This window comes from Balaenoptera borealis (assembly GCF_965194805.1).
Source record: "Balaenoptera borealis genome assembly, chromosome: 4".
NCBI classification, from domain to species: Eukaryota; Metazoa; Chordata; class Mammalia; order Artiodactyla; family Balaenopteridae; genus Balaenoptera; species Balaenoptera borealis.
The window spans coordinates 82,115,725-82,133,085 of NC_138861.1; the positions used below are offsets into that span (position 1 = coordinate 82,115,725).

General features: G+C 32.1%; 1 protein-coding gene across 7 annotated transcripts in view; it reads right to left on the reverse strand.

Moving 5' to 3' along the window:
- The window catches only part of GUF1 (GTP binding elongation factor GUF1), a 43,660-nt gene that overhangs the window by 18,669 nt on the left and 7,630 nt on the right, over nucleotides 1-17,361 (reverse strand). For 3 of the 7 annotated variants that reach the window (XR_014244100.1, XR_014244101.1, XM_082390579.1), the window contains exons 5-15: nucleotides 17,156-17,233; nucleotides 15,446-15,529; nucleotides 12,015-12,079; nucleotides 11,292-11,495; nucleotides 9,681-9,820; nucleotides 8,434-8,557; nucleotides 7,952-8,084; nucleotides 6,990-7,133; nucleotides 5,930-6,063; nucleotides 3,507-3,608; nucleotides 2,514-2,633 (exon numbers count right to left, since the gene is read on the reverse strand). Coding sequence is in view for 5 of the 7 variants with exons in the window: in XM_082390579.1 (XP_082246705.1) it covers nucleotides 2,514-2,633; nucleotides 3,507-3,608; nucleotides 5,930-6,063; nucleotides 6,990-7,133; nucleotides 7,952-8,084; nucleotides 8,434-8,557; nucleotides 9,681-9,820; nucleotides 11,292-11,495; nucleotides 12,015-12,079; nucleotides 15,446-15,529; nucleotides 17,156-17,233 (1,328 nt within the window). In the remaining 2 variants the exon portion in view is untranslated. Of the gene's footprint in view, nucleotides 1-155; nucleotides 347-1,176; nucleotides 1,214-2,513; nucleotides 2,634-3,506; nucleotides 3,609-5,929; nucleotides 6,064-6,989; nucleotides 7,134-7,951; nucleotides 8,085-8,433; nucleotides 8,558-9,680; nucleotides 9,821-11,291; nucleotides 11,496-12,014; nucleotides 12,080-15,445; nucleotides 15,530-17,155; nucleotides 17,234-17,361 lie in introns of those variants that run through there. The other 4 variants (XM_082390577.1, XM_082390580.1, XM_082390578.1 and 1 more) reach the window with 4 other exon arrangements.

The following is a 17,361-nucleotide window of genomic DNA, read 5'->3' on the forward strand; positions in this document are numbered from 1 at the left end:
CAGTATGGCTTCAGAATCTATGCTCTTATCCACCGATGACTCTCTTTCAAAGAAAAGCCAAGAGGTTATTTAAAACTGAAAACCTGGAAAATAACAAGCAAATTTTATAATTTTCATTCTGTTGTGTTCAACATATTATAAATTACGAAGAAAAATTAAAAGATACACAATTTTTAATTTATGAAAATTCCTTATATTTTCCCACCAATTATTTATCAGATTGTGTTTTCAGAACTTTTATAAAAGCATCTTTTGGAACTTCAACGTTGCCAATTTTCCTTAGTTTTTTCTTTCCTTCTGTTTGTCTCTTCAAAAGTTTCATTTTTCGGGTAATATCACCACCATACTGAAAAACATTTTTAAAAACTACAAGTCCAAATCACTCCACAGAGTAATAATCCTACAATTACCTAGAGACATCAATACCATTACAAAAACTTTACAATTATTATCCATGAAGTAGACACCTGCAAAGTGTCTTCCTAAGGGTAACTTCCAAAGTTACCTCCAAGCAGATCCTAATTTTACTGTCTTCTCAAAAGAATGATAAAGGCTTTATTTATTTGTTTTTGGAAGGAGATGAAGATCCTCAAGGAAACCCAGTACAACATTATGCATGTCAAGGAAAAGTTACCCATCTCCTTACTGATTCAAGGGCTTGAAATTTTAGATTATATAGCTGTAGTCTAACACAGAGACTCACATAGGCTTAAATGTGTCAGTCCCTATGCTAAGGATTTAGAAAAAGCATTTATCATTTAATTCTCATAAAAACTTAATCTTTTATTTTAATGGACGAAACAGCAAACTTGGCAAAGTAATGCAGGAGAGATGGATTTCAATTTGTTTCAACTCCCATTGTAAGACACAGTCATTGTCTTCAAAATCTGTCCTTATAAATTAAAACAATAAAACATTATCCTGATCATAACTGTTATAAAAATGTTCTTAGATAGTTGCACATAAGGAAAATTCTAAAAAGATGGGAAAATGTGATCTAAATGAGTACACTATTAAAGTCAAGCTGAAATTTACCTATTTAAAAAGAAAACGTGAAGATGAGATAAAGGGTATTATAAAAACCAACAATGGAAACCAATGTATTTATACCCCCTCTGATTCTAAACTTATAAAATAGATATATTATTACAAAATAGAACACATGTAGATACGTACGCATTTTGCCAAAACATTTTTCCTATAGGCTTTCACACTGTAAACGAGAAAGTTTTGTGTAAGTACATAACTTATACTATTTAAAAGTACTTATTTTCAAAATCAATCTCCCCTTTAGTAAAGATATTAAGATCAGATCACACCTATATAAAATTGCCGTAAGCAAATAATTAGATAGCTTAAATGCTCTTGTATTTATTTTCATGTATTTGGAATAAAGTAGAAAATTAATTCAACATGAATATCAACACAAACTTTGGTAAGAATAAAAAAAGGTCAAGGCTTGTGGGCAGTCTTGAGGTCAAATTTAAGCATGGTGTGAGCTTGATTACAACAATTATAAAAGGTCATTTCCAGCTCAACCTAAAAATACTACTACTACTACCACTACCAAAAAAACTAAAATGGTTATTATCTCATTACTAACTACCGAATGTGGGTCAAGAGTGACTAGGAATATAAAGAACAATATATTTTATAAAACCCATTTCAGGGAAAATGAAATAATTTTAATATAGTCATTTAAGCAGCAATAAACTACTTCTATAATGTATCTGAGAAATTTGGAGGATCAAAATTTGAAAATAGCTCCACTTTTTTGTATTCCATAGGAAGATATAAAAGTCTTCTTTTTCTTTAAGGTATTCTCTACCTCAGCACATTTATGTTTGAATGATTATTTGCTAACTGTTTCAAATTGCATTTTCCTGGATGTTCCCTTATTATAAATAAACTTCAATCTGCCTAATCTCTGGGCAGTTATGAAACACAAAATAACTAAAGCAAAATGGTGTTAGGAAATGAAATTCACTGCAAATACAGGCTTACAATTTATCCCAAGACTACTGCACACCCCTGAAGCCTAACATGATACCAGCATTCCTCTCTCACCTTTACAATTGACAACCTGACTAGCTCTGAGGAAGTGATATTAAATGCTTCAAGTAAAAATCATAATTTAGTTTTGTCTTTTGGAAGAATTACCTCCAAAACCTTTTTAATTCCAGTTCCTATTAGTTTATAATCTACTTAAAGGGATAAAACCATAAAAACTTTACAGAAATCCGGTAACCATGAAATTCAGTGGGGTCACTGAATAAAATAAGTGGAAATAAAACTCCTCACAGCATATATACTAATAACTAAATAATTATCACCCAAAAGTGTCGTATAAGTAATTCAAAGTAACAGTCATCACTTTAGTACAATTAAGAGATTAATGTTTCTTAATGTAAGTAGGAATAAATTTTAGGACAATGTTGTTTTTTAATATTCTTTCATTTTCTATGTATATCACTGCTAAAACAACCAGGGAACAAAAATGAATTTCAACTCACGTTTCTCTTGCAATGATTTTGCTTCCAAGAGCAGCTTGAATTGCTATCTCAAACAGCTGCCTAGGAAGAGAATCCTTCAGACGTTCACATATGGCTTTGCCAGCAGAGTATGCTTTGTCTCTGAGATAGAAAAAGTGCAGTTATTCACATATCCTAAATAAGAATATTTAAAGTAGCTTTCTAGTTAATATGCATAGTCAATGTAAAGGCTATTAAGGAGATACAAATGGAACTTGTTTAACATAAGCATCACTTAATCTCTGAATCATATGTGACCTTTCTGATTGCAAAACTAACAATCTATTACAGAAAATCTAGCAAAACATACATTAGAGAATAATAACCATTCCTTGATGGGCTTCCCTCACCCATAGAATACCACTGTAAAACATTCTAGAATGTTTGTTAAACATATATCCATCCTTGTAGTTATTTTTCTGCATACATATTTATATTTAATTGTTTTTTACAGTTTGGATCACAGTGTTTATGATATATTCTACCTTTTTTACTTAATAGACATTTTTTTACATCACCAAATATTACTCTACAATATAATTTTAATGGCTTAATAGATTATTATATGGGTGCCCCATAATTTATTTTAACCAATCCACTATTTCTTGAACATACAGGGGATTTCATTTTTCATTATTATAAACGTTTTAATGAAAATAAAAAACTTTTTGTTCTCAATTCTAAATTTATCATAGTTTAAAAAACATTTTCTTTTACTTTGTCTCATGTGGTAAGGGAAACACTTCTTTCCATGACACTACTATTTTTGGCTATTGTAATTCTGTTCTCCTTTTAACAGTTTGGAAAGAGAAGCATGGAAAAAGAATGGAAGGAAAAACTAGTACATGGAAATTTAATTACTTTTAAGTTTTCAAAATGTAGCTGTCAAATAAAAATGAGCAACCAATAATTAAATGAAAACATGTCAAAAAGTGGGTACTTTCACATTCTGTGATTAGTTTCTATTCAACTTACTTGTGTACAACAGTTACCAGCTCTTCTACAATATTTCCATTCAGTAGAATATCCATTTTTACAAGTTCTGCAGTCTGGTAGCCTGCATCTTCGTAGTCAAAACTAACAAGGAAAAATGTCCAAGTGATAGATAAACATTATATTTCCCAAGAGATTACATATTTTTTCTTTTCAAATATCTTTTTTATACCTCCCCCCATATCCTTCCTAAAAGATCTAACTTTCAAACAAAATGTTACATATAAATTTCAGATGAATGGATCTACATGACCACGGTAAGGAACAAACTTCCTCATCTTTTTGCATTTATGAAATTAGGTACAAAAATCAAGGGGAACATGCTCTACTGAAGGAAGGGGAAAAAACTGTGAAGCCAGGCTAGGAAAATGGATCACTGAAAGAAAATGTCACCTACCCAATGTTCCCTCCTAGCAGCTCGCTGGCTGTAGACAACAGTATATTCTAGTGAGTCATTCTCAGACTCATGAGTTGGGTTTCTTTTTAGTTTTCTATTACCAGTTAAATAAATGCTATGACAGTGCTAAGCAGCCATTAATAAATGAGACTTCTGGACTTCATATATGGCTCTTCAGTGTGAACCTTCACAGGGCTTTTTTGAGAATGAAATGAGTTAATACATGTAAAGCACTTGAACAGCCTAGTACATAAAAAGTGTTAAGAACAGAGCCTAGCTGAGCACAATAAGCATTTAGTAAGTGTCAACTATTTCTATTAACGATATGGTCAAAGCTTAAAGTGCTAATCAGAACAGGTTTAACTTACAAAACTGATGTCTTATGAGAAAGAAAATTTCAATTATGCTTTCATGTCTTTGCAATTATGGACGAGAACATGTGTATTCCTCCTGCCTTAATTTTAAAACAAACCGGTGCCTAGAGTTGCAAATGTTTGGCTTCGAAAGGTTTTCAGCAGGAAGGTCATTAAGTGACACTAATACTCTCTAAAACCTGATTACTGTCTAAAGTGTTGCCAAAATCCTTTCTTTATTCAACAAACATCATTAATCATATACTATATAAAGGTACTATGTTAAGTACTATGCAGAATAAGAGGAGATGAGACATAAGACTTAGTCCCTAGACTTTCTACCTTGTTTACAGCTTTATAATTTTCTATGCTCCAAAATCTTAGAATTTCAATTTTTTAGAATATGAAAAATTATCCACATGCATTTCTGCACGTAAGAATTACCTTAATTTTGGAAGCTGGAATTATTTTTACATAGTTCAAAATAAACCATGTTCTCTCAATTAATGTGAAATATATTTAATTTTCCAAGCTAAAAGATTTTTAAGACCACTTAACTCAGAAAGTGGTACCCAAATGCAAACTAGAATTCACAGACTTTTGTTAAAAGTGTTATAACACTTAGTAATCATTCTTTAATTATAGTAATTGTTTAACAACTTGCTGCCTCAATTCAGTTTATTTTAAATTACGTTGTTACTTATTTGCTCAAGCTCTTATCTGAAAGAAGACATAGGAAAAAATTCGGTGATGTATTAGAAAAAATAAATTCTCAATACAAATAAACAAAGAAGATTCCTTTGTATCATGAGTTATGCTGACTCTCTTCACTGAAAAGCTCATTTCACAAAGTAAACTTCCAGGTCACTGTAGCATGTTCTTCAAAACGCTGGGATTTTTCTTTGAATGCTAATTTTAAGTATGAATGCACATTCATGCATGTTTTACAGATGTGAACATTCACTTTTCCATCAACTTCCCCATTATATTTTACATTTCCTTTATATCCTAGTATATGCTATCCAGTAATGCAGGATTTTAGGACACTAAGGGCACCTAGAGTTATTTGCCTTAACAAAAAAATACTCTCACAATGCTATACTCTTCCTTCAGTTTTACCAGGCTGTTCCTCCATGTACTTTTATGGGATAAGATAATGGTTTTCATGATGCAGACCACTTATTCCTGAGAAGACCAAGTTATTGAAGTGTTCACAAATACAGGGGCACACGCAGCATTTTTTACAGACTAAATATGTACTTCTATTTTCCAAATGTACACACATGCTCCTAGGATTACATAACATACAAATACATTTTAAAAGTGTCACTGAGGTCATAGTAGGTTTTTCAAATTATTATAATTTTTAATCGACATACAGGAGTACAACTCTCATGAACAGGGCACTAAAATTGTTGCCATTAAGAGAGGAGTAATAGTTTGATGAATCAAAGAAATTCATTCTTCCATTAAGCAAATTACAAGTACTCTGTTAACACCTGTAAGGTTGCTCCAAGCTTTTCTAACCTTACAGTGTGATTCTCAACCATCTTCAAGATCACTGAGATTAAATAAGTGGAGTATTAGTAAACACTTGCTGGTCAATATTTCAAAAAAATTTGTCCAGGTATCAGAGTTTCCCATTAAATTTTTACCTAGCATATCCAGAAGACAGAGATTTCAAAGAATCATAAAAATCCACCACAATTTCATTCAAAGGGAAGAGATATTTAAGCATTATTCTATTTTGATCAATATACATCATATTCTTCTGAACTGCTCTTCGAGCCTGAAAAGGGAATAAAAAATGTATTGAATGATAACCTATTCAAATAATGGTTTATTTAATGAATACAGAAAGATGTCAATTATCAACTTTAAAGAGTGGGCAAAATGAAGGAATATTTTTTTAATGGTCTAGTAAAAACATCTGACCAATATTTATAATACAGGAAGAACCACTTTGTATCTCAATTACAATATACTTGCTACCAAAGCTTTTAATCCTTTGTCTTTATCAAACTACTTTGTCTTTTTTAATTATACAGTATTTCATTTAATAAATCAAATTAGCTACAGATAAAGTCAAAGTTCTAATTTCTTATTTTACAAATAAAAGAAATTTAGGCCCAGAGAAATTAAGTGACTAAAGTTAAATTTTTTTGTGACAAGACAATTAAAATTCAAGTCCACTAGTCATCATTTGAGAGTTCTTTTCAATATATGTCAGAATATTCCAAGTATGTACTTTTTAAGGACTATGATTATATCAAATTTGTGGATTAAATCATTTATTACAATGTGGCAAGAACTAAAGCAAACTGAGGAGTACCTTCCAAACAAAGGTCTCTAAAGTATTATAATTATCTTTCAAATGATACTCAATTTCAGATACTCAAAATGGCGAAAGGAAATTATACTTTTAGCTACTCAAGTTAAAAGGGCATCAAATTCCTTTCCTTTAGGCTAAAATAAACTAACACAGATGATCAAAAATTCTGGCTCTATTTTCTTATTTAAAAATCAAAATAATTATATATATGTATATCTACATGTATAAAGAGGTAAAATATATAAAGATATAGATCTTTATGAAAATTTCTTTTGTTAAATTCAATGTGCATTGCCGAGAGAAACAGTTCAAAACCTAAGCTGGGTACCACTGTTTGAGAAGACTAAAGTTTACTTTTGTATCAAACAGTATTACATTTATACCTGGCAAAGCATCATTATTTTTCCAGTATATTCATCTGGTGTGATAATGGTGCCCAAAACAATCGGCTCCAAATATTCTGTTACTTTTGACTTATCAGGGAATTGTGCAGGATTGATGATTGTAATTTCCTTTTCTCTGTATTCCTAAAAATAAGAAAAATCACCAATAGTTAAAAAGAAATCTTAATAATTACAATGTTTTTAAATTTGTTATTTATAATATATATTAGAATTTACTGTTATTGAATGTGTTAGAATAAAAACAAAAGAATTCTTAAAGGTTAGAATATTATCTTAACACACTTTAGATTAAAAACTCTCCAACTGTAATCCTTAACATTAATAACCATCATTAATATATTCTGGTTATTGACATTTACTAAACACATTGTATACACCACTTAGAAAAATATGATGGAAGAACACATTTTAATCTGCCCCTTATAAGGCACTGTAAGTAGTTTCCCAAGTTAATTTTGTTGGAAAATATTTACAGATGCCAAAGTTAATATTTGTTTAAAATGAATAGATTGCCACTTAGACTGAATACAATATTGTCTCTACTGTTAACCTGAAATCTAAAATTTCCTACAACCACGTAGGAGAGAATGCTTTACTTTTCATAAGATGAATTACTTATGACCGAAATTATACTCTTAATCTTTGTGCTGAATTTAGAACAGTATTTTCAGAACTAACTCTACTTTTTACCCTTAGTAACAGACTAGTATTGATAATGTTAAGGTTTTATCAGGTTAAGAAAAATACTGCATAAATTAGTTCTCAAGTAACTTCTCCATCATAAGGTAATTCAACTTTTATTACTATTAATCAAGAAATATTTAGTTTTAATAGCTATTCAGCTACTGGTGTACTAAAATATTTCTCTTGTATTCTGCACACACATACACACACACATACATTTATTGAGTTTTCCTTTGTATGCTGACTCACAACAGTACCTTTATCAATTTTGCTGATGAAAGAACAGCTTTATATGGAACAGTAGGGGTTGTCAAAATAACAGAAGCATTATATTCTTGCTCAAGTCGCTGGTTGAAAACTTCCATATGCAAAAGTCCAAGAAATCCTAACCTGGGGGAGAAAAAGACAAACTCCAAAATGTTTATGGCCCACGGGCTGTATTTTCTTTGATGAATATACTGCTACTTTGTGGGGGAGGAGTGAATCAAAAGAGTCATTCAATCTATCACATCATAATTAAGTGCTAACATAAATTCATTAAATAAGATAAAATCTTCCATTGGTAAAATAGCTTTAAAACTTACCCACAGAATATGAATCCACAGTGAGAAATAGGCAGACATTGTTTAGTTCATTTTACACTAATATGAACTTATCTTCAGAAATGTTAAAGAGCAATAAACCATTTAAACTTTACTTTTCAATAAAAATGGAACACTACAACATAACTGAATCTTACCTCCAGCCAGCACCCAGGGCAAGGCTACTATCCCGATGAACTGTCACACTGGAATCATTTAGAGTCAGTTTTTCTATAGCACTCTTCAGGTTATTATATTCAGATTGGTCTATAGGATACATTCCTGGGGACACAAAGATTTCTAATTATCACATGTGAAACGCTGCCTAGAAAAGCTAATATGCACTGCTGCCAAGTTTAAAATTAATCACTTAGCTTTTAAATTACTTTCTGTATTTCACTGACCAAAATACTGGTTTGCTAAGAAAACTATAAATATTAAGTTAAATTGGCTTCAAAGTATTTTGCGAGTTTCATAAACTTTGAATTTACCACTACATTCACACTTAAAGTGATGTTTTTGCTTTTGCAAAAAATACAGAGAAAACAAAAAAGAACCATGGGAATTAAGCCTATTAGGAAAATACATTGTGTTTATTTTAAGAAACAAAAGTGCAAGACATCCACAACCACAAATGAAATTCCATTAGCAGATAAAAAGCAGAGGTAGAAATGAAAACAAGAACTACTGATTCATCAGATTCTCTTTCACCTCAAACCCAAGTCCTCACCTCTTAAGTTCTTCAAAATCCAAATGACTGACTTTGTCTTAACAGGGGCAGGGAGGGTTAAACAACATTTATAATTCCCAATGAGAGATACAAAAGGGAGAAAACAAGGACTGGATACCCAGTACAGAGTAACCAGATGACCTTCAACCAGGTCTTCCTTTTTCAAATGTATGTGATATAATGCAGAAATAAGAGGTTCTGAAGTTATGCATACATGAGGTGACACTCTTCTCTGCCATGTCTACACTAGTATAATACAGTATTAAAGAAAGGCCAGCTAAGGGGAAGGCACTCAGTAAATGTCCACTGATAATTAGTAATAAAAACATCCTAATTAGAAAAGTATTTCAAATATAATGACCTACTCTCTAGTGAAACAAGAAGGAAGTTCATATTACTGTGCTCTTCCAATATATCAGGGGGCTTGCTTAAAAGGTTAATTTTTAAGAAGTCCTAAAAAAAATTTAGGAAATTATCTCCCACATAAAGTTTCACCATACATATGCAATTAACTGGTATGTAAATAGCACAACCACAAAAGAAAAAAAATTAAGAAAAAACAGAGTAACTTACTTTAACAGGAATTAGCTGCTATTTAAAATGAGTATTTCTAATAATTTTTATTTCAATTTAGAGTAAACTGGGCCTTATCCTTTGAATATGTGCGCTCCTCACCTGCAAATACCATTGGCTTCGCTGATTTAAACCCAGGCAAGGGTTCCACTGGTTGTTTATGTAAATATAATGTATCTCCTATTTGTGCTTCAGTGACATCTTTCATCCCAGCAATCAGATAGCCCACCTGTCCTGCATATCTAAATAAAATTATTATATGGAAATATTTACTGTTTTAATGTTTCATGTGCATACTCACAATTAGCTCTACTCTTCTAGGAAATGATCACACTTTCCAAACAAAACCTCATCAAACTGAAACTAAGTGCTACATATCAATTCTCAACTCTAAGAATCGTCAGCAAAAGAACATCCCATGCCTTAGAATCCATTACCAAGGACCTCTGCAATACAATAAGCCTAGGGACCTTCTTAATGACTCTGCCCACCTCTGCATATTAAACAACAGTGAAACTGATAAATGCAGAAACATAAAACGCTCCTTGTAATATTTATTAGTGAATTATATTACAAATGTCCTTTAAAAAACAATTTTAACCAAGCAAAAAAACGTGAACTCTCAACAAATCTGATTATCTGTTTGATATGCCTCTTGCAGGAAAAGAGCAAATCCAAGATTTCAGAGTTGTTGCTTTTTTTTTTTTTTTAAAGCAAACTTCCTAAATGATAATTTCCATTTAGGATGAGGTACAAAAATCTTTACTAAAGATGCAGTAATTGTCAATATATATGCGACACAATATAGACAGACTTTGCATAGCACAGGGAATTATAGCCATTATCTTGCAATAACTCTTAATGTATAATCTATAAAAATACTGAATCATAATGCTGTACGCCTGAAACTAACATAATACTGTAAATCAACTATACTTAAATAAGAATATAGACACATCTTAGAAATATTTGAGTAAAATTACAATAGACTTTATGACTTTCAATTACATAAAAAATGACAAAATAGTGCAGTTTTAGACATAAAACATTAAACTGTCAAGTGTGACCTATATAGTCACCTGGTTCATATCTTGAATTTGACAAATGATGAAACAAAGACCTTCGAAAACTATGTGCCCAAGGTAATCTATCTTAGTATCTGGGGTACTGATGGAATAGGCACTCAATAAATAGTTGTTTTATAAATGAACTCAGAACTCAGTTTTATAATGTACACTACCCTTGCTAACCTCACACTCCATAAATTCTTGTTAATCAAAGTTTTACCATGAGTTCCACACTAAAGAAAACAATTATCGAATTTTCTTCACTATTTTATGTTGAAAAATCTAATTACAAAAAAATTAAATGTCAAAAATTGATACCCAGTATGGATATGGATATGGATATGGATGAGAGAACTATCTCTTTCACTGTCTCATCAAGTACATCAATGTTGGACCCAGTCTGCAACCAGAATATAAAATTACTTGTGGCTAGTCAAAAGGAATAAAAAAATACATCAAATTCCTACTGTCCCTCACACATGAGATTCTTCGTGAAAGAGGATTCACTATGTAGTTGCATTCAATAATCAGGTTTTGTTTTTTTTCTAAGTTACCAAATTGGGATCATTCTAAGCACACCAAGTTAAGAAAGGCTGTGACAGAAACACATACAAGTGTCTTTTAATTACTAATGCAGATTACTTACAGTTTGTGAGTTGGCTGCTCATTAGGATTCAGAACTCCTACTTCGTTAACTTCATATGTCTTTTGAGTATGCGCAGATACAATTTTATCTCCTTTGGAAACCACTCCATCAAATAATGCTACATTGGCAATCACACCCCTATACTGGTCAAAGGTGGAGTCAAATACCAAAGCTCTCAAGGGATTTTTGCGATGCACTTTAGGACTATTAAAAATAAGTAAAGAACAAACACTAATAAATTAAAATTAAATAAATAAATTAAAATCTTAATATAATGCCTTTTTAACTCAAATATTATGCTTAATTTATTCTAGTACTTGAGAAAGGTTGATTAACTGACAGCCAAAATAAAAGGACCTTTCTATAAGGTATAATGCCTATATTAGTTTTAATTCGACCTCAAGTTTTAAATACATTTTAAATGACTGTTTTTAAATTACTTATGAAACTGATGAAATATATTTGTTCAGGATTAAGAAAAAAACAATAATTACCAATGTATTCAAGTCTATTGCAATAATTGTTAAGAGATCCCTATCATCCTTTTTTCTTTTATTTTTCTATACTGTATTTGCCTTCTATATGTTACTAAAAATAAATTAAAAATTTATTCTCACTAACTGCAAAGAGTACATTTGCCATAGCTACTAAGCTAAAATAGCAGATCAAACTGATGGACCTTGTACTGTTAAACAAATAGTATAAAAAGAGCAAAATACATACGGGGGTATTCTTTTGATGACTGCCTGAAGAACACTTTCAACATTCGTCCCAAGTTTAGCAGAAATCTAAAAATATATATGTGAAACAAACACTGAAAAAGTTAAGACTTCACTTTTCTATTCCTGTGACTGAGCTTTATAATTAGAAGGGAAAAAGAACTCTAAAAGTTATCAATTTGCTTGAAGAACTTGGTAAAAGGAAGCACAAAGCATATAATGTATCAACAACTGCCCTTCCATTACAGTTAGGTGATTCTCTGGTATTAAATTACAAAAGCATTCTGATTATGGTATTGAAAGAACAGTGGACTAGGAGTTCAAAAAAATCTGGGTTATAATCATCACTCCACATGTAATAAATGACTTTAAACAACACACATTTCTTTAAGCTTCAAATTCTTCATCTGATAAATGTACTGATTATTCATATTTTACCTAAACCTCAAGGTTGCTGTGTGAATAAACAATATATGTGGGTATCATACAGGTTAACTGTAGGGCATATTATTACTATTGTTCTCACACTGAAAATACAGGCCAAAAGACTCAAAACACATGTGCATCTGACTCACCTTTGTCATTACCAGTAATTGAACTATCTCTGAAATCTTTATTTCAAACCCAATTCCGTGAATACTTCCTCTTACCCTTTAAAGTCCCTCTAGATCAGAGTTTCTCAACTCGACACTAAGGACATTTTGGGCTGGATAATTCTTTGTTTGGGGGGCTGTTCTCTGAACTGTAAGATGCTTAACAGTATCCATGGATTCTCATCTACCCACAAGATGCCAGTAGCATCCATCCCCCAGTGCGACAACAAAAAAGGACTTCAGACATTGCCAAATGTTTCCTGAGGGGCAAAACTACCACCTAATGAGAACCACTGCTTTAGACTCTAGTACATTCTTTGCAACAATCCTTTAAGATCACAACCTCTAATCCACTGAATAGGCTACTTTTTTTTTTTTCAGTATCCATTCAGCCCCCTGCCTCTTTTCCCAGCTGAGACTCCAAGGGTCCACTGTTTGTAATCACTCTAACTACTTTTTATTCTCTATCATAAGTAGTTGGTAAAACCTCAACTGTGACTGCATCCAACTATGTGCCTTTTCTATGCCTATAATCAGAGCAGCTTAACATTGCTGGAGAAAAGTCAAGTAACTGGTCTGGTTGGTTTCTGTAAGTTCATGACCACAGATCTCAATGTGCAGTTAACATTTCCTGGTAGTCCCAGGACACATTCCTTACTAAATTCACATTGTTGCTCACTAAGGTAATTCACACCACCTTCCTTTTCAATCTACACATTTTCCCTATGGCCAATTCACTCTCAGATACGTTTGCCTCTTACTTCATTTAAGGAAACAGAAAACATCAAAAACTCCTTTACCCAAACAGACAAATCCATCTGCACCTGTATACACAAACTCTTTGCCTTCTCTCTTGTTACAATGTGTATTCTCACCTCTCTGAAAACTCAATCCTCGCATCCTCCTCTTCTGAATCCTACTCTCTAATCCTTCTCAAATTCTTATTCAAAACCCCCTACAAATGGATAATAATGTAGTCTGGCTTCTAGGACCTCTTTTTCTACCTACACTTCCTCTCTAGGAAACGGCATCCATTTCCGTGGCCTCAATACTACATACATGCCAAAGACTCTTAAATATCTTCGACTCAGCCCTCTCCACAAATGCCAGAATTGTAGATTTATTCAATATCTCTACTTGGATGTCTAACAGACATTTCAAACCCACTATGTCCAAAACAGAGCTTTTCATTTTCCCACTATGTCTGTTCCTCCCTGAGTCCTCTCCATATTAACAAATATCATATTCAACCAGTTGCTCAAATCCAAACCCTCCATGATTCTTTATTTCACTTCCCTACACATAACACACCAGCAAAATCTACTGTATCCACAAAATACACATCAAATTTGCCCACTTCCTCAACATCAGCAGCACATACTTAGCCACCACCATTTTGCACCTGGGCTACGACTACAAGCTGGTTTCCCCGTATCTCCTCTTACCCTTTTTTAATCCATTCTCTATAAGGCAATCTAAATGATCAGCTTATTTTCCTCTCTTGCTTTAAAATTCTTTCATTATCTTAAAAATTTTAAACGCTTTAGCACAGCAAGAGTCCCAGAATGACTTGATTCCCGCCTAACCCTACAAAGCCGTTTCATCTAACTTGCCTTCTTTCTGTTCCTTAAACATGCCAAACCTTGCCAAATATGCCAAGCCTTTACACTTGCTCCTTCCTCTTCCAGAAATGCATTTCTCCCCACTCTTCATTTCTTCAAGTCTCAGTTCATCAGAGAAGAATTCCCTAAGTTACTCTGCATCACTGCTCCTCTCTGAGAAAAAGACTTTTTTCATTGTTAAGTATGGTAATTCCACCTGGAACAATATACTCTGTTGAATGTACTTCCTTGATAACATCTGTCTCATTCAATAATTACTATACTTCTCTTTTTACTTACTCAGTGAGTGCCTCCCCAAGCAGAATATAAACACGAGACAAAGGTCTTGCCTGTACTGTTCACTGCTGTTGTCCCTAGCCGGCACACACCAAATTAAGTATATGAATGAATTTTGTAAAAATTTACTAAAATCTGAACAGTTAATTATACTTCAATATAACATAATCCAAGTCATGATACTATAATTTCAGAACTGCCTTACAATGAGTTCCCTCTTCATAATAAAAACCATTAAATTCTACATATATATCCAAGAAAAAAAATTATTGCTTTTTCTAGTTATTACCAAGTTTATATAATCATCCAATGTGTTAAAATTTTTTAAAAAAACCAAAAAAAAACCACTTCATCAGCTGAAACTTGCTTTTTCAAAACTCAAACAAGATTGAAAGTGGAAGCTAAACATTATATTACTGCACTGACAGACTCACTACACAAGCACGTAGCACAGCACAGTTCAGCGATGGCTATTTAACACCCAAAGCACCATTTAAAAGGTAAATTTAAAAATTCAAATTTAAAACAGTATCAACTTTGATATAAATAAAATCTATTTCCAAGAATGATATGTACATATGCCTTGAAATTAGTCTGGCCCTGCTCTTCAAAGAGAATATTTCCATAGAGGCAAAATGGCATACAAGAAATAATACTATAAAGAGTTGCAGGAGGCCTACATTTTAGTCCCGGCACATTAGCTAACTAGATCTATAACCTTAAGAAAGTGATAAAATCTTTGACTCTTAGTCCTTTCAACTGTATCATAAGAGTAATTTCTATCTGTCCTAACCATGTAATAGGGATTTTTGGCAAAGATCAAATGAAATATCAGTAAAAAGAACTTTGTAGAACTGTAAGATAATAATATACTTAGGCCAATTACCTGAGATTTTTGAAAGTAAAACCAAGTCTTCTAAAAAAAAAGAAAAAAAGTATTTTACCTTAATGCATTCATCACTTGGAATATCAAACACCTTTTCAATTTGTTTTTCAACCCTTTCAGGATCAGCATTCTTCAGATCTATCTTAAAAAAAAAATTCATTATGTCTTAATATAATTAAATTAAAATGTATTATATATTAGTGGTATTTGGAGATAGATAAAAGCATACCTGCTTTTAAACTAACTGACCCCTTTATGATTTTATTTTCAAAAGTATTAAAATAAGAATAATCTAGAAAAAGGCAATATAATTTTAACAAGCATGGCCACTGAAAATAGGCAGACAGCAGAGCAAGCATGAAACTTTAGCTATTCAAGGCAGAAGAGTTCAATAACACCATGTAAACCGATTTTAAAAGTTAGATGTAACTTATAACAACAAACTGTCTTACCTATAAGCAACCTTGCTTCTTTTAAACCTAACTTCAATATCAAAAAATAAAACTGAATGCCATGCAGATTTTTAATTAAGACTCTTAATTTATTAATTTTAAAATATAAAAGTTAAGCTTTATCAACAGTGCTCAGTTTAGCACTTAACTGTTAAGTGTCCTGTGTTACACTGTTTCATCCTAGTTCATAAGGTCCTTTTCTTTTCCTTTATATAGTTTAGTCCAACACACTATTGTGCCTGCCCTGCCCTTTACTACAGAAACAGCCCCCCATCACTCCATGTAATTCAGGGAGACTATCTTCTCAACTACATGCCAGGGTATAGGAGTTTGAGTTGCAATTTTATCATATGCAATTCAAAGAAATAAATCCCACCAATATACAACTGACCCTTGAATAACAAAAGTTTCAACCGCACAGGTCCACTTGTATGCAGATTTTTTTTCAATAGATATGTAAAAATACACTTGTAGAACATCATGTGCAAGACTTGTATTGAGTGGATAGCCTATCCCTAGCAAAGGCATAAGATGAGTGATATTTAACATAAAATTAATAATGTGTTGGTTTTCTTACTGTTTTATAACTTTGCTTTCAAAGAATTACATTACCATACAGTATGCCTCTCATAACTGGAGAAACTGCATATCAGCCTATAATTATATATAAGCATATTTTTTTAAATGTAGCAATGTTTCCAATACCATTATGAATGTGACTGTAATACTGTATGCCATAAAAACTTTATAAGGATTCATTCATTAGTGTATATGCTAGGTTTCCATTAAGGAATCACATACAGTATCATACTATAAAGCAATCATATTTCTGCTTCATCATTATCAATGCGTGAATCATTACACCTGCAAATAAATATGAAGTTCTTTTTCACCTTATGTTTTAATTTTTTGATGTCTAGTGTCGGTAATACATATAACATCTACGGTATTTTGTATCACCTAAGACAATATTGATGTAAGTACTGAGAGATGATTCACCTTATAAACAGATGACATAAACTTAGGGTATTGATAAATAGAGTACTGTAAATATATTTTCTCCTCCTTATGATTTTCTTAGCATTTTATTTTCTCTAGCTTACTTTATTGTAAGAATATAGTATACAATACATATAACATACAAAGTATGTATTAAGAGACTGTTTAAGCTACTGGTAAGGCTTCGGTCAACAGTAGGCCATTAGTAGTTAAGTTTGTGGGGAGCCAAAAGTTACACGCAGATTTTTGACTTCTCTTTTCCTTTATATAGTTTACAAAGTAAAATAATAAATAGCATTGTTGTGCTAACAAATTACCTTGTTGATGACTGGAATTACCGATAGCTGTGCTTCAAAAGCAAGAAAGAAGTTTGCTACAGTTTGGGCTTGAATACCCTGGAAATACCAAGACACAAGACACTAAGATGATCATTCTACTATTTATGGCAAAAGTTGTAATTCAAGACCATTCCACACATCCTCATCAAAAGCAAAGGTACAAGGCAAACTATGGTATCCATACT